We start from the raw sequence: 21,847 nt of genomic DNA, 5'->3' as shown, positions 1-21,847 counted from the left end.
TATGGGTCCCTCACAGCTGGAGAGCTACTAGATGCAGTTTAAAAGAGCAGTAATCAGAAGATTCAGTTACAAATTAAATGTTGAGAAAACTGTTAAACCTTCAATTTTAGGGGGAGATGGCAAAAGTGACATGAAGTAAGGGCTTGTCAAGCTATAATATTGAATAATGCATTTTCACTGAGGTGTTTTGGAACTATGCACAGAAGTGCAGGACTCAGAAACCATCCTTCCATTTATTGAATTTCCAGTCAAAATGGCCTTCATGTATGAGCTGTTCTTCTTTCAATGTCAGAAAAGGGTAGATAACATATGTTTAGAAGAAAATTGCAGACAAGCCTTTGTGTTATCTCAGATCTATCAGTGTTTAATTAACAACCAGCTACAGCTGCATCCTCCTAACAAAAGCCGTTTACAAAAGAGTCACTGGTGTTACGCTGACCTTCATACAGACGATATTATGTACACGAGCATCCACCCAAACACACCCAAGCTGCCCTGCACATTTCTTTTTCATGTCCATCTGAAATGAGTAAAGGAGATATTTCTGAAGAGATATAAAATATTCCACTGCATAAGGAAGGAGAAATTCAAAAGAAAAATTCAGGAATTTCCAAAACAGGAGTCATTTAAAAAAATAAAAGAGACTCCCAAAAATAATGCAAGACCACTATCATGGTATATAATGATAGACCACTAAAGAGGTCACTGATAAACAGAATAAATAGGATACCGAAAAAAATCAACTACTCAAAAATCATCTACTTTTGCTTCCAATTTGAAAGAGTCTGAAAGGATGTGTAGCTGTCAAGAAGCTGAGAATAGGAAATGGACAAATAAAGGAGCATTTGCACTAAACACCAAAACTGGATATCTGAGATGTGGAGTGTAGTTTTTAGACTGATGATGAGTTTAAATTTGGACTGCGAGAAGCAAAAATTCCAACCAAGCTCTAAGACTGAACTTTGCAGGTCCCTGGAGATTTCTTTGAAAAACTGAGAGCATATTTCCAGAAAAGAATGGAGGCTGTAATAAAGATGAAGAATGGACACACTGGAAAATATATATATATATATTTGTAAAAAAAATTCAATTTATTTGTTGAGACTTTTGTTTCATTTTCTGTTAAATATGTTTTTGTACCTGGTGGCTGTTTTGACAGGAAATTAAATGAAAGGATGGTCTCTATGCTTTGTGATCCATCTACTCCTCATCTTGTGGTTTGCATTGAGTGTTATGAGGCCAGCTTGAATTAATGTATTCCATGTGTGTATTTTCAGGGGAAACTATTTTAAGTGGTCTTTATTAAACATAACTCAAATAACTAAATAAAATTGTGTAACTCTTATATTTAAGTGTGTATAAAGTACTGAACTTGTCTGCCAGTGGTACTAGAATTAGCCCTATTATGTATTCACGTTCAGCAGCTTCACGGCTAAGGTTATGTCAGATTTATCGAGCTTCTCCTCATCCAAAGTCAAACAGCTGTATTTGCATCAAGTAATGTCTCGGACACCCGATGCTGCAAGGGGTTTGTGTGTTCAGAACTGGGTGAAACCGCATTAGTGCTGAGAGAAGATGAGTGTTCTTGTTTAGGCTTCACTACTTGAGCAAGAGTCTTCCAGTCTGATTGGCTTATCAGTGCAAGAGATAAAGAAGCTTCTATCTGTTGTTAAATGGATTGGAATGCTGAAAAAAGCTCACACTGTCCACAGAGCTATCTCAAATGATGTGATGGTGTCTCAGTGAGCCTGAGAGAGAGCTAGTGGGGAAAAAATAAGATGGGATAAGCATATATGGAATGCCAGGTCTTTAGTTTATTGAGCAGTTGTGGGGCTATATTGATCACACAAAGCATATCTTGGATAGAAAGGTCACATCATGACATAACGTGATGATCTGTAACTCTGTTTGCTTATTTATTTATTTGGTTGTCTGTTTATTTACTTGCAGCTGCTGTCTAAACTTGAGCAGACAGGGCTCCAAACAGAAGGAATTCTTAGAGTGCCTGGCTCCGCCTCTAGAGTAAAGGTAACGTACCATCTTATTTCAAAAGAATGTTTTTTATAGAAAATGATATTTAAAAAAAAAAAATGTAACAAGACAAAAACTGAAAAAGAAGTGCAACAATACAGGAAACGACCTTTTGAATTAAAATTGCCTTTAACAGCAAATCACTGCTGCATGTACTCTGGAAAAAATTAAGTAGTAGTAGTAGTAGTAGTAGTAGTAGTAGTAGTAGTAGTAGTAGTAGTAGTAGTAGTAGTAGTAGTAGTAGTAGTAGTAAATACATTTTAATGTAACAATAAGAATCATAACTTAAACAGGTTTACTGTATTTTTAAGCAGGTTTTTTCCCTGGTCAAACTATGTGAAAAATATTCTTTGTGATTTGTGTTTTTATGTATTTATTTTTCGTTTTTGCTTTTCCGTTTTGTCTACTGTGGCTTTCTGGTACAGCTTCACTAATCGCTACACGAAAGAAAAGGAAAAACCCCACTGCGTAGTGGATTTGTCCAAATTGGCTTTCGTTTAATTAGAGATTTTCTGGTTTTAAATACCTTGGAGCAGCACGTTTCTTGGCTTGATTGGCCTAATCTCACACTGCATTACAAAGCCACCATCTTGCTCTAGTTTTGTATCCTCCAATGGTTGTTAGGTGGTCGTGTGCCATGAAAGGAGAGTAGATGGCACATGTGGCTTCCTGATGACACAGGCATTTTAAAGGCTGGCCTATTTTCACCACTTCTTCTGTCTCCTCTTGCTTTACCACTGCAATTTATCTTTGTCCCCCTACACGCGTACGTACGCGCGCACACACACGCGCACACACACACATCACACGTACCTACATTCCATGTGTGAGTGCTCAAAATGGTTTAAAGCTCTGTGTTTGCATGGTGTTGGCTTGCTGACGAGTCTCCAGGGAGAGGTTGCTGAGTTTCATTGAGGTGGTCTGTATCCTAATCTAAAGCAGTGCTAGCAGAGATGGATCCTTAAAGGGAATTTTAAAGGGCAGCTGTACCTTTCAGCTCATGATTAAGGCTGATTTAAATAGTGATTCCGCAAAGTGTTCTGAGGAATCCCTTTCCTGTCATATAAGGAGTGATGCATTTAAAATGCAGGACCATTTAAAGAATCAAGTACCATATGAGCCTGTGGTAATTCCCCATTGGAAATACCAGGATCATGCTCACTGGTCGGGCAATTACAAATCTGTTTTATAAACAGGTAAAAATGTAAAACTTGTTTCTGAACTATTTACGTATGACACAATGTTTTGCTGTTTTTAAGATATTGTCACTAATGCATGTTAATTGAGTAATTTACTGTTGAAATAGAAATTCCACACATTTTTCAAAATATCTGTGTAAATCAGTACTAAATCAGTCAAAGTTTGTTGAAGGCTTCGTTTGAAATTAGAGAAACTTGCTGAGTTAGAAAAGTCTGGAATTTAATGGCTTTAAAAACTACCTTACAGGAAGGTATTATGTGAAGTGTTAATAAACATGTAAGGTGTTGTTACCAGGCAAAATAATACCCAAGAAAGCATATTTTTTCGAGTAAGTTTACTGGTCATTTTAGATAAAATGGTTATTTTTCCATTGTATTGTGACCCCTGGTTCATATCTTCACCATTGTAAAAAAATCTCCATTACTTTGCTTACATCTCAGTGATTTGAATATGTAGGAGAAAAAAAAAAACACGGTGAAAGTCCCATGGCTGCTCAAGCTTTTTGTTTTTTGCCCAGTAAGTATCCATGAAATATGGCAGAAGGGCAGCAGGTAGCAGTGGACTAATGAAAAAAAGCTTTATCTGAACAAAAATCTGGAAGACAGCATAACATTACATTATGTTACATTACATTAGGTTGTATACAAAAGTTGTATTGCCTTGTACAGAGATGATGGTAAGTCATCAGTTATTTGCTGGACTTTAACTCGACAGATGACCAGAAACCTGACTAATGACACACTAATTGAGAGAGTCCCAAGTGTCATTAGTTCTGCTGACTGACTGGGGTTTTCCAACTTTAACAGGCTGTATGTGTTATTGTGCCTTTAGTACTGATATTTGTAAGCCATGTTTCTGATTGGCTGCCACATTATGTCTCATAGCTGTTTGGGCTGAAACACTTCTCAAAACTTAACCATTAACTGCTGTCGACTGAATAGGTGCATATACTGAAACAAATTGGTTTTGTTTTTTGTGACATCACAAAATCAGTGAATTAAAAAAAAAAAAGCTTAGTTTCTATATATGGATGTGGATGGATGCATGAACATGTTTTCAAACTTTCGCAAAGTTTATATATATAATATATATATATATATATATATATATATAATTTATCATTTCAAATATTTGAGGAAAAAGGTTCTTTGATTTGGGCTCTTTAAGCTGTTTGTGTTGTAAGCTTGTTTTAAATGAAGGACTGTGGTAAATCTGATGTTATTTAGCACATAGTTTTAAAAAAAAAGCACTGAGCTCTAAAAACGTAATGCAGCGCTTTTCCTGACTCTGCTTTGCTTATTTTCCCAAGAGCCATTAGATGGGTTTGAAGGGGCCATGGCTTTTCTTTTTTTTCTTTTTTTTTTTTTAATGGCGCCATTTCAGGCTAGCCTCTTTACTCTAGCATCTGCTGTAAACATGTGGAGCTGATTAGTAGAGCAGAATGGCATGGTGTAGATGCCTATCTGTTATCTGTTTAGAGAATGAAGCCTCAAACTTAGTATGTGGTAAATGCGTTCACTTAGGTTTATTTTACACTCTGACTGCTGTGTTTATGATGGCTCCAGTTCAAGGAAAGTGAAAACTAATCTCTACCCATCCAACATTTATGGTGTAGGTGTAGTGTTTTGAAACCTCAGTCAGTTGTGTGAGGAAGGTCTAAGCTGTAATGTTGTGTGTACGTCTTCAGCACTTGCGGCAGGAGCTGGACACAAAGTTTTATGAGGATCGCTTTGACTGGGAGCAGGTGAGACACAACGATGCTGCTGGTCTGCTGAAGATGTTCATCAGGGAGCTGCCACATCCTCTGCTCACGCAGCAGCACATGCCTGCCTTCACCGCCGCTCAGAGTAAGCCCCCCCCCCCCCCATAATACTTTAATAGAAAAACATGCTGCCATTCCTGTTTCTGTTTACACAAATCACAGTGTGGGACTAGATGCACCTGAGTCTCTCTATGAGGGGTGTAAATCTCTGGCCACACAACTGTTTGATTAGATTGCATGACATAAAACGAGTATGTATAGAACTGTGGAAAAGTCTAAGAACACCTCTTTATTTCCTTAATTTTCAGAAAAAACAGCCATTAATCATTGATTTTTAAGCATCAGAAGGGGGGAAAAAAAGCAGGAATGTATGTTTAATAGAAAATAACACAGAGGCCACTGCAACATTTTTAGTCTTTAGTGTGTTCACGCTTTACCTGTATCATAGCTTCCACTCTTTTCAGGAGACTTACTCTCAGCTTTTCAAAGAAACCTGCAGGCATATTTTTCCACATCTCCAAAGTTCAGTCTTAGAAGTTGGTTGCATTTTTTTGCTTCGCGTGATCCATGTAATCCCAAATACATTCAGTGATGTTGAGGGTGGTCAGTTTGATCTTCGGAGAACATCAGCAGCTTCTTTGTTTCATTTGCACATTTATTTTTTTCTCAGTAAGAGCTACTTAACAGCTACACATCCTTTCAGACTCGGTGTTGAGTCGTCTTCTCACAGTGGAAGGATGGACAGAAACACCTGTGGAGTTTTTCAGATCTGAAGTAAGAGTGGAGCTTGATTTTCTCCTCTCTCTCAAAGATGAAAGCTTTAAGTGTTGTTTATCTGATGGTGACAGTTTTGGGGTTGTAACAGGTTCTCAAAGTCAAAGTGAGCCTTTATTGTCATACTTTCTCATCACAAATGTATGTGTTTACAGTAACAAAATGTTGCTACATTTAATGCAGAACAGCAGCAGATGTGTAGATGGACAATAAATACAATCTATACAAGCACTACACAATAAACTCTTCTCTAAATATACAATAACTGCAACTGTACAACTACTGAGAACAAGACAGTAGAGAAAACAGACCACCTGTTGGTCCGCAGCAGCAATGACATCTGGGTATTGTTTATTAGTGCACTGATAAAAGTTAACAGTAGTTGTAATGCAGTCACATGATTGCACAGTTGTTAGGTGTCCAGTTTCTCTGTATCTTTTTAATAACTTGTTGAACTCCAGTTTTGGAAATATATTTTTCCTTTTACCTCCCCTTCTTTGTGCAAATATATTTCTAAAGAGATTAGATATGTATCTTGAAAAATGAATAACTAACTACTTTTGAATGGCTGTTTTGACTGGAAATTACATAAATAAAGGGTGCTCTCCATCTTTTGCACATTACTGTACTTAATTGTATGTTACTGTAGTTTATAATTTCATGGCAGTAGCATCTCCAACTTCAGATTGATGCATCAGTGCTTTTTATGTTGTTTTTATGTTTGTCTACAACCCAAAAAGCTCTTGTTTTCCTCTTAAGCTCTTGTTTTCCTCCTATTTTCTCTGTTGGCCAACAGATAATGTAAAAGCACTCCTTATCACTGAACACTCTACTATAGAGAGTGTGTGTATGTGTGTGAGATTAACAGCTCTGTCTCTGGTGTGTTAGATATCCCATCAACCAAACACCAGCTGCAGGCCCTCCACCTCCTCATCCTGCTTCTGCCTGAAGTGAACAGAGACACACTGAAGGTAGGCAGCTCAGTACTATCATAGATTTCCTACCTGCTGCTTTTTTACTGTAAAGCTCCACTCCTTGTATAATCAGAAGCTTCATGAGCTAAATACAAATCAGTGTCGTTCTGCCAGTTTGAAAGGTAGTTGTTTAAAAGTTCACCTGTCCTGTATATACATGACAGCAATCATGTTCATTTGAAAATCAGCAAAATAAGCTTTCAAATAGCAGATATGGGACCATGATATTACCCTTTTTTCTTTTAGCCAGGTGATGTAATTTAGTTCAAATGTCAACAAAAATAAAGCAAAAGCAACAACAAATACATGTTCAGTTTAAAATGAGATGCAGTTCTTGTAGGAAACAGACTGGCGTTAATGGTGAGTGCAAGAGAGCCAGACATTGTCCTAATCCAGGGTGGCTGTAGGGTAGTTCATCTTAAAAATTGGAAATCAAACTAAATCAAAACATTAAAATATGAAGACAAAACAAGTTGAATATTTTATGGAATTGTTTGAAAGGATGATGGTGATACCAATAGAAATACCAACCAAAAGGATGATGTTGATACCAATACAAATACTGAATTTAAGGGAATAAAACATTTGACAACCAGTAATATTGGCTGATATAATGTTATATTTATGTTTTAGATTTTATTTTATATTCCAGTAGCAATAGTTAAACAGCGCTCTACTGACATCATTTGCCAACTGTCACAATTCTTAAACTCCCATAAACAACAGAAACACGGGGTCTTAAGTAATGTAAATATTATAGCACCGGGGCTGGAGCTACTCATAATTTTTGCAGTTTTGATTTCTGTTATTTCCTGCTTGCTAACATGTGTTATTACATTATTAACTAGTATTATTCCAATGCTAATGTTTAGGTTTGGATACATCTTTATATGCTCTTCTTAATTGAAGCATGACTGTGTGCTGTGTGTTATTTGAATCATGACTGGTTTTTCCTAATGATCAGATCACATGTTTGAATCTCAGCAATGCCCCAAGCAAAACAATCACTAATTGCTCGGGCCCTGATTTTTAGTCTAATATAAAAATAAATAAATAAATAAAAAGTTGTCAACCACTGCCAATACTTTGACAGACTAAACCTTTTTGTGTGAGGAAAGACAGCAGCACTGACTAAAAGATTCTTAAGCCTGTTCTGTCTGCTTCCTCTCCTTTTGTACTAATTGGTACCCTTCACTGTTTGAACTCTATGGCTGTGTGATCTTCCGACCCACTTGCAGGCAGTCGCCAGGATGAAGCGTGCAGTAGTAAAGTAATTATGGGGGAGTGTAGATAAGAGGCATGTGTGTATGTGCGCACGAGTTCGTTCCATGGTAGATACATTTGAATGAGCTTACAGCTGAAAAACCGGTTGGTTGAGTCTGCTGTGAGCTATAATTTCATTGTCGCCAGCAGGTTCATCAAAGAGAAAAGGCTAAAATATGGCATTTTTAATGTATGTTTAGAGGTAGGCATATTCTTTACTATTATTTAAAGGCTGATATTGCCTAGCAGGTGCCAATTTGCTCCATAGCTCCCCTGTTATTTGAAGCATGTCAACTCTTTGCAAGGTCATCATTTCAGTCAGTGCCCCACCTGAGTCTTTAGTCCTGGTTTAGGCTTGGTAACCAGGGTCTTTTCTGTGTGGAAAAGACAGTTTGTTCTCCCCTTGTCTGTGTGGGTCCTCTGGTTTTCACCCACAGTCCAAAGACATGTGGTCAGGCTAATTGGACACGTTAAAGTGCTCCTAGGTGTGAGTCTCTGTGTGAGTGTACATCCCTGTGTGTCTGCCCTGTGATGATACTGGCGACCTGTTCAAGGTGTTTCTTACCTTCTGCACAGTAACCACTGGGATAGGCAGCCCCATCACCCAGAAGGGTGTGTGTGTGTGTGTGTGTGTGTGTGCTTGTGTGTGTGCTTGTGTGTGTGCTTGTGTGTGTGCTTGTGTGTGTGTGCTTGTGTGTGTGCTTGTGTGTGTGTGTGTGTGTGCTTGTGTGTGTGTCCTTTATGCTTGTATTTCTTCAGAAGGCAGGAATGAAAAGACATGGTGTAAGCTGTTCAAAGACAAGATGTGTGCTCTTTATCAGGTCCTCCAAACAGCAAAGTGCAAACATTCCTATTTGTGAAATGTCAGTTGTCACTCACGCAGTTTAAGATTTTGAATGATTTTAGTGAAGTTATTGAGGGACACCACTCAAAGGGTCAGAAAAAGTAGATACTAGATCGTAGGCGTAATTTCCAGATGGGATAATTAATTTAATTTGCATTAACATGGCAAAATACACTGATGTTCCCCTGTGTGCCACTTCATATTAAGCTAAAAAGTTGCTGTAAGTGATGGTCTTTTGATATGTTTAGTGCAGATTTTGATGTTACTGTATGAAAGAGATGCTAAATATGTTCGTGTTTGGTGTGCAGTAGTCACACCCTCAGTACATATCATCTGAGGCTGAGACTACCTATTGTTAACATAAGATTTGCATTAGCTGTACTTGTAGTATCTGGCACAAATCGCTGAAATCAAATTAGCTTTATATCTAGCTTACTTGACTGGCTGTTATGCATTTAACAGGTATTTTACGTAATTATCATGGAATGTGCTCTTTACCCTCATTTCACTTTTGTTAGTGTCGCATGTCTCACATGTGTATATACTTCCATAACTTTTTAACATATAGGATAATTTGATGAAGTACATTGTGGACATTTATGTAATTCTGAGCAGTGAAAACATATAAAACTTGCTTTTGAAGGGTTTCAAAGCAAAGCCAGTTAAAATAATTCAACATGGTTGGACTAATCATATGAGTGTTAGTATATCCTACTGTATCGCATGAGAAGTGGGCTGGTTCTCTGACTGTTGGACCTACCAGGAAAAAAAAAAAATCCATAAATCGGTTGAAATTCTAGCGGTGAGATCAGACCTTTTTATATTTTTGCATATTTCCAAAAGGTGTTATAATAGCTTTTGCCATTTCTTTCCCATGGCAGCAGACCCCCAGACCCCTATAGAAGGTCCTGTTTAACCTCTCCAATGTTCAACCTAAACTTCGCCCCCTCCCCCCCTTGCATTAGGAATAGAATTTAATTGAGAAGGGTTGCTAGTTGTTAAGCCATAAGAGTGTTCTATAAAAAATAGGTTTCATGTACAGGAGAAGTTATCTGATAAGGCTGTGGTGCAATCACACAAATTAGTGAAATATGATCCATCGCCAGTGTCATCCCCCTTTAAGCACATAGTTATGCCAATTGAACTGCCAGTTTCAGGCATTACTTACTTAGCTAAGATGATACAAACTTAATTTAGTTCGCATGAAAGTTAATTTTATACATTGCATGTAACTGGCTCACACTGTGTGCTTTGTCTTGATCAGGCTCTGTTGGAGTTCCTAAATAAGGTTGTGGCCTATGAGGAGAAGAACCGCATGAGTTTGTGGAACGTATCCATGATCGTTGCGCCGAATCTCTTCACCTCCCGAGACAAGACGACCAGGCAGGAGGAGATGCAGGGAGCAGCAGGAGCAGCTCATCTGGTCCGTCTGCTCATCATCTATCAGGACCTGCTGTGGACGGTGAGATTTGCACAGCCTTCATGAAGAGCTTTATTAGGCCCATATCACAAACAGAACTTTGTTTTATGAAATTAAAGAGCTGTTAGTGTTATGTAAACATGGTTAAAGCTTCATATTGTGCCATTCACTTCTCAGCCAAAGCAGTCCATACATAAAAATTAATCTGCAGAAACGGCTCATTTTGAATTGGTCATGGTTGTGATGTCAAATACAATATGCAATATGTAAGAATATGGGCCCATTTTAAGATCCCTATGACCCATTGTCTTGTAAAGAAGACAGCATGTCCTTGAGAGGAACTCCTATATGGTCAAATCCATCAGTAGGAAACAAATCAGCAACAGGTAGTAAAGCTGTGATTTCCATCTTTACATGGACTTTTGGTGTAATAAAACAGCAAACATACCAAACACAGCCTTGGAAGCTGGCCACTTTTTAGTCTTAAATCCTAATTAGTCTGAATCTTTAGTGACCCAAAAAGTGACCCAAATCCCAAGCTGAGTTCTCGTACCATACCCCTGTAAACATGGTGATTATTGCCTGTGGTTTATTTCAGGTGCCCTGTTTCTTAATTTCTCACGTGCGGAAGATGAACGAGGCTGCCATGAGCAAAAAGACACCCAGCTCAGAGAAGACAAAGAGGAAACTGTTGAGAAGACGCAACACAGATAGGGAGAAAGAGAAGAGTGAGGTGGGCATTGGGTCCGTTCCTGGACTATAGTTCATAATTGAATTTAAAACAAAAAGGATATGTATTTTCAAGGGGCAGTTAATTACTGCATATGGCAACCTGCATACAAGCATGGAAACATCACAAAGCATAAAATAAAGCATGAAAAGAAGATAAATGTGTATAGACACATAATAATGCATTAAGATGTTGTCTAAGGATCTATAAATGCATTTATTTGATTAATTTCCTCAAATGATGATTTCTCGCAGTATATGGAGAAAGGGCAGCTGCTCTCAATAGAATGTCTCATATTCTGTGATTGCAGGTCACTGACCTTCGTGAAGGTGTTATCAGAGTGCAGGCACCACTTCATGCCAAAGTCTCTATGGCTATTCAGTTGGACAACGAGACAAGGGCACGTGATGTAATGGCCCGCTTTGATTTTGAGAATGGGTATGTGAACAGCACTTCATCTCTACACATGTAGCAAGGCAGCCGAGTGGGTCTCTAATTCTTTCGTTCTGTTTTCCAGGCAAGGGTCTCGAAGTCTCAGTAGAAGACAGAAGTGCTTTTTGTTTGAGGTCGGAGGGAACATAGGTAAGCCGTTTGCATTCTCTTCGTTGTCGTGGTCATCAAAACTTCGTAACTCAATTTAATGAAAAATAAACCAGTAGAAATTACTTTGAAAATCTCATTACATTGATGAACACCCTTAAATTGGTCACCAAGTACAAGTTATTCGTTTTTTAGAGCCAGAAGATATGTATAGAACAGAAAATTACACAGAAACCTCAACAATTAAAAGTATTGTCAGAATTCTTCAGTATTTACTGTGTCCACTCTTTACCTTCAGCATACCTTTCATTCTTTGGGATATTTTTCCACACCTCCAATGTTCTTAGAGGTTGGTTACGTTGTTTGCTCTTCACAGTTCAGGTACTCCCAACGCATCCAGTGATGTTGAGATCTGGACTCCAGGGGGTCTGTTCATTGTTCTGAGAGCACCAGCAGCTTTTTAAGTTTCCTTCCTTTCTTAGTAACAGCTTATTGGCAGCTACACATCCTTTCAGACTCATAGCGCTGAGTCATCTTCTCACAGTTGAAGGATGGACAGAAACACCTGTGGATTTTTTCAGATCTGAATCAAGAGTGGAGCTTGATTTTCTCCTCTCTCTCAAACATGAAAGTTTTAAGTGCTGTTAATCTGATGGTGACAGTGTTGGTGGTCTACCTGCTCTTGCACAGTTGTTAGGAGTCCTATCTTTCAATAATTCTTTTGAATTTCAGTTTTGGAAACCCTTGTTTTTTCATTTAATTTCTTTGATTTTCCCCTTTCCTTATGCAAGGGTATTATCTTGTATGTAATTTCTTCAGAAATGTTTCTTGAAAAATGAATAACTGGTACTTATTGGCCATTTTGAATTGAGCTTTTATAAATGAAAGGTGGTTTTGGACTTTCAAATTTTGTGTAAAAATCACCATTTTGGAGAGGTTGCATGTGAATCTGATAAGTAAATCTATTAATAACTGTATCGCTGTCCCAATTTGGGGCAGTCATGGGCTGGAGGTTAGGGACCCAGCTTTGTGACTGGAAGGTCGCCGGTTCGATCCCCAGAGCCAACAGCACATGACTGAGGTGTCCTTGAGCAAGACGCCTAACCCCCAACTGCTTCCCGGGCGCTGCGAATTGGGCTGCCCACTCTGCTCCGGGCAAGTGTGCTCACTGCCCCCTAGTGTGTGTGTGCTCACTAGTGTGTATGTGGTGTTTCACTTCACGGATGGGTTAAATGCGGAGTTGAAATTTCCCCATTGTGGGACCCTAATAAGGGTCACTTAATCTTAATCACTTATTTGTCATACATTGCTGTAACATCATGATGTATTGACTCTGGATGACTTGTTTTTGTTTCTACCCAGGTGAGCGCTGTCTTCATCCAGACACTCACTTACTGGAGGTGTACCGTGTGAATCCCCACTGCGAATGGATCTTAAAGTCCAGAACAACCTGAGGATGTATGGACTATAGCACGAGGTCAGCTAAGGATCCCACAGCTGCGGCTCCTTTGTGGTCATCCCAGTACAAGGCTTATGAGAATGGCGAAAATGATGTATATGGCGTAGCTTTTTCCACAACACTTAAAACAAGTTCTCAGCGGTGGAGCCTGAGAATTTACTGAGATCCTCAACCGATGCTTGTTTTCCCCTTCTCAAAAGGTTTTAGAAGGATTGTGACTTATCCTTCCAAAATATGTAAACCTTAGAGTAGAAATCTGGATTCCAGACTGCAGCTCTCTCTGAAAAGGGGGCCTTTATCGTTTGTTTTTCTCCAAGGCTTGCGTCACACATGATCAACACAACGCAATGCTGGCCATTGGGATTGTTTTGTTGCCAAAAAACGTGTGCTCTTATCTACAGAGGCCTTTAATGGTTTAAGGCTTCTGTGGAAGCATGTTTTCCCTTTGCCTACAAGGCCTCAAAAAAAAAAGCATGTACATATAATATTTATACAACTAATTTATCCTGCTGTCTTGTGATTTTACCATGTAAACCATGAGTGGTTTTGTATTATTTGCATATGCTGCATGCTTAAAATGAAGCCATCTGAATATATGACATGTTTAGGTACAGTATAAAGATGGTCATATAATGATTATTATTACTGTCATTACCTCCTGGTGAAAGGCAAGTGAACATTTATTGCCAAGTTAAAACGTGCTGATGTGGACTGAGTGGCTGCATGAGATAGAAACTGGATTACGCACATGCGAAGGCAGTGGAGACTGTACACAAGATGTTCTAGGCACTACATTAAAACTTGTTGCACAGTAACCTGTGGATTTACAGTACAAATGAAACACTCTTGACCACTTGGCAACTCGAGGCAGCCAAACAGGCTCTTATCATGTGAGGAGTTGGGTTTCTGCGCCGGAGCGTTTGGATCACTGTGGCTGGCCTGGGTTTGCCTGAATGAACTGATAAGGACTGGTATTACTTTACTCTGTGAGCTCAGTTTCCTGCTAAACCTAGAGCCAGGTTAAAAAAGGAAGCCCTATGTAGAGTTTGGTCCAAGATCAGGCTCAGTCTGCATCCAAACTACATCTCCACTGATTGCCAACGCTATGATCACTGTTGCTTTTGTAGTTAAGTATTGTTCTGAATTTAAAACGGAGGAAGTAATTGCACCTGTAACTGTTCTTTTTTGTACTATGTCAGAAAACAGTGTAAGCATTGACTTTTTTTTGTAAACTGTTATGTGTATTGTACTCTGTGTGTTCCATACAAATGATTTTTATTTTGTTTTGTATTAACATTATTATGACCCTGCCAACCTGGTGACTTGTCTTTTTCTGCTGTGCAAGAGAGGTATTACAGTAAATCACTGTAGATAACACTGCATCAAATCAAAGGGGAATTTTTTTCACAATTTACTTGTGATTATATGGTTGAGATAAAGTAATTTCATGTGAAGCGTGTCATTGTAGAGAAACTTCATAGTTCACAGTGTCTGTGATGGTAAATCAGACTACTGAAGAGCTGCCTCAGACATTTATTGCACAAATTGGTTAACTATATTTGCCTGATGAGATCTTGTTTTATAGTTTACTTTTTAATATATTTATGTTGGAAAGCTACATGCAGGGCACTGTCAGGCAAAATATGTCCAAGGAAAATGTACTTTTTTGAATTTACCACTATTTTGCCATTATCAACATTTACATATTGAAACTCAGAAGCCACCCGCAGGTTCATTGGTCATTTTGTGTAGTAAATAATTTTATTTTTTATGTAATAGATATACTTGTAGATAATATGAGCCCTGGTTCCCATCACCACTGTTGTAAAGAAAACCTTGTAGGAAAGCGTCTCTGCAATGCACCTTTTCACATCAGAATACTCTGAACAACTGTTTACATCTCAACGACTGAATGCAGGAATTAAAAAAAAAGTGGAATGCCCTTTTAACAAAAATAGAAGGATAATTTCTATTACTTATACCTCCTATTGATAGAAGTTATTGATCAAAAAGTATTTAGTTTCTTATGTTGTGTATATGACTGGCGACCTGTCCAGTGTGTATTCTGCCTTCTGCCCAATGACCGCTGGGATAGGCTCCAGCACAACCCCCCACCACACCCCGCAACCCTGAGGGAGAAGCAACTTGGAAAATGGATGGATGGATGTAGTATATGATCTTTATACAACCCCAATTCCAATTAAGTTGACTACAAAGACAAGATATTTAATGTTCAAACTGATAAACTTTGTTTTTTACAAATATTCACTCATTTTGAATTTCATGCCTGCAACACATTCCAAAGAAGTTGGGACAGGGGCAACAAAAGACTGGGAAAGTTGAGGAATGCTCAAAAAACACCTGTTTGGAACATTCCACAGGTGAGCAGGTTAATTGGAAACAGGTGAGTGTCATGATTGGGTATAAAGGGAGCATCCCTGAAAGGCTCAGTCGTTCACAAGCAAGGATGGGGTGAGGTTCATCACTTTGTGAACAACATTGTTGAGAACAATGTTTCTCAACGTGCAATTGCAGGGGTTTCATCATCTACAGTCCATAATATCATCAAAAGATTCTAGAATCTGGAGAAATCTCTGTAAGTAAGCAGCAAGGCAGAAAACCAACAGTGAATGCCTGTGACCTTCGATCCCTCAGGTGGCACTGCATTAAAAACCGACATCATTCTGTAACGGATATTACCACATGGGCTCAGGAACACTTCAGAAAACCACTGTCAGTGAACACAGTTCGTTGCTCCATCTACAAATGCAAGTTAAAACTCTGTCATGCAAAGTGAAAGCCAGATGTCAACAACACCCAGAAACGCCGCCGGCTTCTCTGGGCCCGAGCTCATCTGAGATGGACTGATGCAAAGTGGAAAAGTGTCCTGTGGTCTGACGAGTCCACATTTCAAACTGTTTGTGGAAATCATGGACGTCGTGTCCTCCGGGCCAAAGAGGAAAAGGACTGTCCGGATTGTTATCAGCACAAAGTTCAAAAGCCAGCATCTCTGATGGTGTGGGGGTGTGTTAGTGCTCATGGCATGGGTAACTTGCACATCTGTGAAGGCACCATTAATGCTGAAAGGTACATACAGGTTTTGGAGCAACATATGCTGCCATCTAAGCAACGTCTTTTTCAGGGACGTCCTGCTTGTTTCAGCAAGACAACGCCAAGTCACATTCTGCACGTGTTACAACAGCGTGGCTTCGTAGTAAAAGAGTGCGGGTACTAGACTGGCCTGCCTGCAGTCCAGACCTCTCACATTGAAAATGTGTGGCGCGTTATGAAGCGCAAAATACGACAACGGAGACCCCGGACTGTTGAGCAACTGAAGTTGTACATCAAGCAAGAATGGGAAAGAATTCCACCTACAAAGCTTCAACAATTAGTGTCCTCAGTTCCCAAATGCTTATTGAGTGCTGTTAAAAGGAAAGGTGATGTAACACAGTGGTAAACATGCCCCTGTCCCAACTTCTTTGGAACGTGTTGCAGGCAACAATTCAAAATGAGTGAATGTTTGCAAAATGCAATAAAGTTTATCCATTTGAACATTAAATATCTTGTCTTTGTAGTGTATTCAATTGAATATAGGTTGAAAAGGATTTGCAAATCATCATATTCTGTTTTTATTTATGTTTTACACAACATCCCAACTTCACTGGAATTTTGGTTGTATATCACAAGGAAGACAAAATCTTCTGTAGCGTAAAATTTCTGTTACATTTTACAGTTTACTCTCTAATCACCTCTGAGTCAAAACTAAAAATGATTAAAATCTGTTCTAATACTTCCAGCACTAGCAGCATAGAGAAGCTATTAGCTGGACTCACTTTGAAGATGCACTATTAGTCAGAGTTTTCCCTAAAGAAAGAGGAGCATAAACAAAAGTGAAATGTCTACTTAAAGAAAGCCTCTTTGGCTACCAGACATCTTAGTATCTTGGTCAGTATAATCACAGTTTCATTTTTGTTCTTCAGACACCATCATTTGACAATGTTTTCACAGTAAAACTTGAAATGAACTGAACAGAGTAAGGAATGTAATTTCCTGAGCACTTTATTGCATTTCATTAAGAAACAAGTGAGTAGTGACACATTTGAGTAAACATTTTTAAGGAGCCTCAGGAATCGGAGGCATCAGTTTCACAAATACAAATTTTAAAAATTAATTTTTAAAAAATATTAAAAATTAAGTACATTTTCTTTTTATACAATCATTACATGAGGAGAGAGAGTGTGGAATGTTCTAGAGCAGGTCAGGCAGCAGGAGCGGCTGGGCAGGAGTGTGGCGAGACACCTGGCCGGGCGAAGGCTGATGCAAAGTCTAAGACGTCTGTAATATGACCTTTAGAGAAGCGTAGGTTACGCATGCAGCCGCGGAACGATGTTCTGGAGCTCAGACAGCTCTGCTTCACATCAGCTGTGTGCAGAAAGAGAAGAGAGCAATCAATGATTTTGTTCCAACTGGAAAAACTGTACGTTTGAATGGAATAGAATGGAGTTTTTATGGAGTACTATTGAAATGATTAATATTACAGGACTTCCATAATATGAGAACTACAAAGTATTTTGTTGCTGTTCTATCAAAACCTCATAACTTTTTTAAAACATATGAACATTTAATGAGTAAAGAACCGAGTTAAAATATATATTTTTTTAATTCATTTTTTTACATTAACATATGAAAATCAGTTTTTCGGGTTCCTATAAAGTTTTGGTTTTGCAACGACAGATTTACACATTAATATGCCTTGAACTGTCATAAAACAAATAGCAGGCAGTGATGGCTGTACCTGGATATCCACCAACATAGATGGGGTTCTTGGTTTCGGCAGAGGTGGATGAAGAGTGTGGGTTCTCTGTACTGACGGTCAAGCCGTCCACGGTCAGACTAAGACTGTGTTTCAGCTTTTTAGCCACCAGGGTGTGCCAGCGGCCATCGCACAGCAGCCCCCTGCTCCTGGACACGGCCGAGAAGCGTCCAGCACCGTTGTTCACATTAAATACCACCTGGAGAGAGAGAGCGCAGTCACGGTAACGTTACTGAGCAGACACACAACCTACAACTAGGCTAAGACCCAAATCAAGGACACGTGAACGAGGCACAGTATAGGGCAGCCAGAGGTCGTTTGATTGGGTTAACTGTAAAGATTTAGACTGACTAATTGTAAGTGACAAAGAGAGACTGGAAGGTGGTCATGTAACATGGATTATGACATTTGGTACATAAAACCTCATGCAGACGGGCATCTCGAAAGAAAAATGAAGAAAAATACAGAATTTGGGATCTTGATGATGGTGTTCTCACCTGGCCATTGAGCAGCTCCAGTCCAATGGCATCCACCCTTGTGCTGCTCACCCCCAGCAGAACTCCGTCCAGCGCTGTGGAGCGAAACTCCAAACTCACTGTCACATCAGAGCCTACGTAATAGCCCTCTTTCACTGCAGAGATGGACACAGAAACCGTTAAAGACCTCCTAGCACTACTATCATAATGAAAAATAGCTGTTGGGCAAACCCTTTTAATGGAAAAAGTGGTATTAATGTTATTTTTTAGTTATTAAGGCTTATCCAGTATCTATTGTGGAACTAATCAGGTATTATGAGAATGAGCAGTGGACATCTGAACCAGTTCTTAGAGTTTAAAGGGCTAACAGATTAGGTTAAAGTCTTAGAGGTGACTGTGTAATACTGACTGAAAGTAGCGTATCCTGAGCCGTTGAAGAAGGAGCCCTCCTGAACGGAGCTGAAGCAGGTGTCTGTCTGGTGGGATGAAGCTGCGTTCTGCAGACTGAGCTCAGCACTGTTCAACTTTATCTTCTGCATACAGCCAGCCATGCTGTGGGTCACCTGCAATACACACACAGGCCAGATGGAGATCAGTGCTATAGTGAGTATACTGTGTGGTGCAGAAAAAGAGCATATAAAGTATGTGGCCTGGTTATTTTTACAGACCATTAATTTCAATACAAAATCAGTCTACACAGGACAAAAGGTATCGTATTACTTTCTAACAAAGCCCAAATCTGATGATATTAATAATCAAAAGTCCATAATCATAAACACAAACATAAAGGCTACCCTTTTCACAGAAGTCATATATACAACTTATCCCTCCAATTTCACCCCTCATTGCTCGCTAGCAGTTCAACACAGTCTCAACTTTCTCAATTCACACAGAGAGTCAACAGTTTCCTAGTTAATCTGATAACTTTGAGTTACGAGGAAGATGTAAGTGTTAAAAGGGCACTTCTGTCAAGCTAAGAAAACCCCCATCTGATGATGTGTGAAAAGACAGGAGGACTTTTTGAAAAACTACAACTGCTGTATGGTAGACTTTTTGGGGCCATACAAGAACTGAAGGGATACAAGCACATGCACAGACCTATGCTGCCTTCAGTGTGCTTGATGCCTGTTTTTTGTCCAATAACCGGTGAATGCAGACGCTAGATTACTGCTAACTAGCTCTTCACACAGGAACACATTGCAAACAGCCTGCCCTTCGAATTCAGCTCAAACACTGCTGTACTTTTACAAAATTCCCTTCCACCTTTTGATACATAATCAGAAGGGTTTTTTGCTCTGCTTAGAGAGTCCCTTTAATAATGAGATGTCTCAGAAATGTTCGGGGCGAGGGTGGTTTCATTTATTTTCAAGAAAAGAAAAACACTAACGTTTCCAATCCTCTTGGCTATGTAGCCCTTGGGCAGTCCACCCAGGTACAGCTTCCCCTCCACATCGAGAGTGTGGCCTTTAATTGGAGTGCGCTCAGAGTCTACTCCATCAACACTGATCAGTGTGCTCTTCTTACTGAAGTCTGTCCTGACCTGCAACACCAACACAAAGACAATGAGAATATATAACACAGGAAAATTCAACTAGGAGTGACTTAAGTATTGTATGAATCTGCAATGCTGACCAAACAGATGTAAGTAAGTGTCATATATGTGAGGAGCTCACTCACAGTGTGCCACTGTCCATCGCTGATCTGCGTGCGCGAGGTGGTGATGGCAGGGCCTTTGCCCAGGTCACAGGAGAAGAGCAGCCGTCCACCCTGCAGTTGCAGCACTGCGTAGTCCTGCTGGTTAGCATTAGCCATGTAGAACAGGATCCCGCTGGTAGCGAGCGTCCGGATGGACAGCTCAACTGTAAAACTGGAGAGAAAACAGAAAGAGAACATAGGCCCTGTTAATATACTGAAGTACCGACAGTCAAGTATGCAAATATATTGTGGCGTCAGAGCACACTTTGGTTCCCATGATACTTTGCTCATGCTTAGCTGGGCTGTATTTTGCTCGTAAACCAGCAAATAATGATTTTAGTTGCAATCTCAAGTATGTGATGTTGATGTTTAAAGGTCATGTGAACCCAGAAGCAGATGGGATGATACAGTGTGGGAGTGTTAGCTGCCATCATCCAGGTTTGGGTCCTGATTCATAACCTCAGATGGGATTCTAAAGCAGGCTACAACTGTCTACAACAAAAGGTTTAAAGAGCATAATTCCCTTATGGAAATAAGAACACCGTTTCTCTTTTGTACTCTTGCCTGCCACATCAAAATCAAGCTGCATTATGGGTGCAAACATCAAGTTGTCTAAGCTTCTTCTGTCTGCCCACCATGCTGTATACCAAACTTTCTCTTTGAATTAGCCAAGACTAGAATCAGTGTGTTTTCACTCAAAATGTTTTTCTTTCACAATTTATTATTTTGATTTTGGCCTAAGCGCATTTGCACTGTATTTGCACTGAATGCTTTGGTTACACCAAAACGCTGTAGCACAATTATGTTACTTTTTGTGCTGCCTTACGTTCACTGGAACACCTTATTTGATTCACACTACAAAAATTGGCTACTGATGCTGTTTAAGAGTTAAAAATGTCAGTTTGGCCCATTAAAGAATAAGTAAGGCTAACAGAAACCAACTGGAACGTGCAAATGCACTAGTGTGTTTTATGTGCTTATACAGCACTCACAGTGCTCAGGTTAAACTGGAATTGAAATCATCCATATAAATTCATGACGTGTGCGTGTGAAGATATTACCTCAAAGTAATATACACACATCTAATTCATGAATTAAGTGAAGAAATAATAAATTGTATGTATAATAATTTTTTCATATTCATTTAGATGTGGGGAGGCCATTTTTTATCACCTTGCACGTTTTTCTGACTAAATGAACACTCAAAGAAAATGTGTGTGCCGAAAAACATTGAGTATTATGAAATGATGTAGTGTGGTGTGTTATAAGAAATACTTTAATGAAGCTAATAAACTATGATTCCATTTCTGGCTAATAGGCTAATGCTTTTCCTTATGTTATGGCACAGTATGGATGTATCCACCCATGGGTGGAAGCAGTGAATCTGCATGTTTGTTAATGACAGAGGTAGAGGAGCGGCTGTGTAAGCGGGCCTCGGCCCAGGACTCATGAATAATGTATAACTGAACAGACGTGCTGCTCTGGGAATATGAGGTCATGCTCTCCAGCACCGACCTGCTCCACTCCTAAATTCTCATGAATACTACAGGGTCCTATGCTAGCTTTTCAGGATGAGTGAATAAAGGGGATTAAAAATGAAAGGGAATGCGAGCATACAGCACAAACTGTGAAAGAGAAGAGAATGAACTCTGGGCTTTGAGCAGGAATCTTCACAAGGCTTTTTAGCAAGCAAAACAAGTGATCTGACAACTAATCTGGCACTTCTGCTTGTCCTACAACTTCAAGCACTCTTCAGTTTCTGTGAATACATGCTACAAATGCAGATGTGTGCTAGGATAAACATTTTTAAATGTGGTGGAACAGGACACTTTCTGATATAAGAATCAGTTCTTGAGTCTATTGAGG

The 21,847-nt window shown here is 39.3% G+C and overlaps 2 protein-coding genes across 5 annotated transcripts in view; one reads left to right on the top strand and one right to left on the bottom strand.

Annotated features, from left to right (window-relative positions):
• The window catches only part of arhgap28 (Rho GTPase activating protein 28), a 40,009-nt gene extending 25,698 nt beyond the window's left edge, over positions 1-14,311 (top strand). For all 4 annotated transcript variants that reach the window (XM_017706833.2, XM_017706832.2, XM_017706834.2 and 1 more), the window contains exons 8-15: positions 1,951-2,028; positions 4,919-5,078; positions 6,656-6,738; positions 10,113-10,310; positions 10,867-11,001; positions 11,309-11,436; positions 11,516-11,580; positions 12,901-14,311. In XM_017706833.2, coding sequence (XP_017562322.1) covers positions 1,951-2,028; positions 4,919-5,078; positions 6,656-6,738; positions 10,113-10,310; positions 10,867-11,001; positions 11,309-11,436; positions 11,516-11,580; positions 12,901-12,992 — 939 coding nt within the window. In that variant the 3' untranslated portion in view covers positions 12,993-14,311. The remainder of the gene's footprint in view (positions 1-1,950; positions 2,029-4,918; positions 5,079-6,655; positions 6,739-10,112; positions 10,311-10,866; positions 11,002-11,308; positions 11,437-11,515; positions 11,581-12,900) is intronic.
• Positions 14,312-17,040: 2,729 nt separating this feature from the next.
• The window catches only part of lama1 (laminin, alpha 1), a 57,182-nt gene continuing 52,375 nt past the window's right edge, over positions 17,041-21,847 (bottom strand). Inside the window, exons 58-63 of the mRNA XM_017706831.2 lie at positions 19,964-20,153; positions 19,674-19,826; positions 18,696-18,849; positions 18,308-18,441; positions 17,793-18,009; positions 17,041-17,419 (exon numbers count right to left, since the gene is read on the bottom strand). Of these exons, the coding sequence (XP_017562320.2) occupies positions 17,256-17,419; positions 17,793-18,009; positions 18,308-18,441; positions 18,696-18,849; positions 19,674-19,826; positions 19,964-20,153 (1,012 nt within the window). The 3' untranslated portion in view covers positions 17,041-17,255. The remainder of the gene's footprint in view (positions 17,420-17,792; positions 18,010-18,307; positions 18,442-18,695; positions 18,850-19,673; positions 19,827-19,963; positions 20,154-21,847) is intronic.

Source organism: Pygocentrus nattereri, chromosome 3, assembly GCF_015220715.1.
Source record: "Pygocentrus nattereri isolate fPygNat1 chromosome 3, fPygNat1.pri, whole genome shotgun sequence".
In the NCBI taxonomy this organism is placed as follows: domain Eukaryota; kingdom Metazoa; phylum Chordata; class Actinopteri; order Characiformes; family Serrasalmidae; genus Pygocentrus; species Pygocentrus nattereri.
The sequence above is the reverse complement of the archived record's forward strand: the minus strand, read 5'-3'. Positions and strand labels throughout refer to the sequence as shown.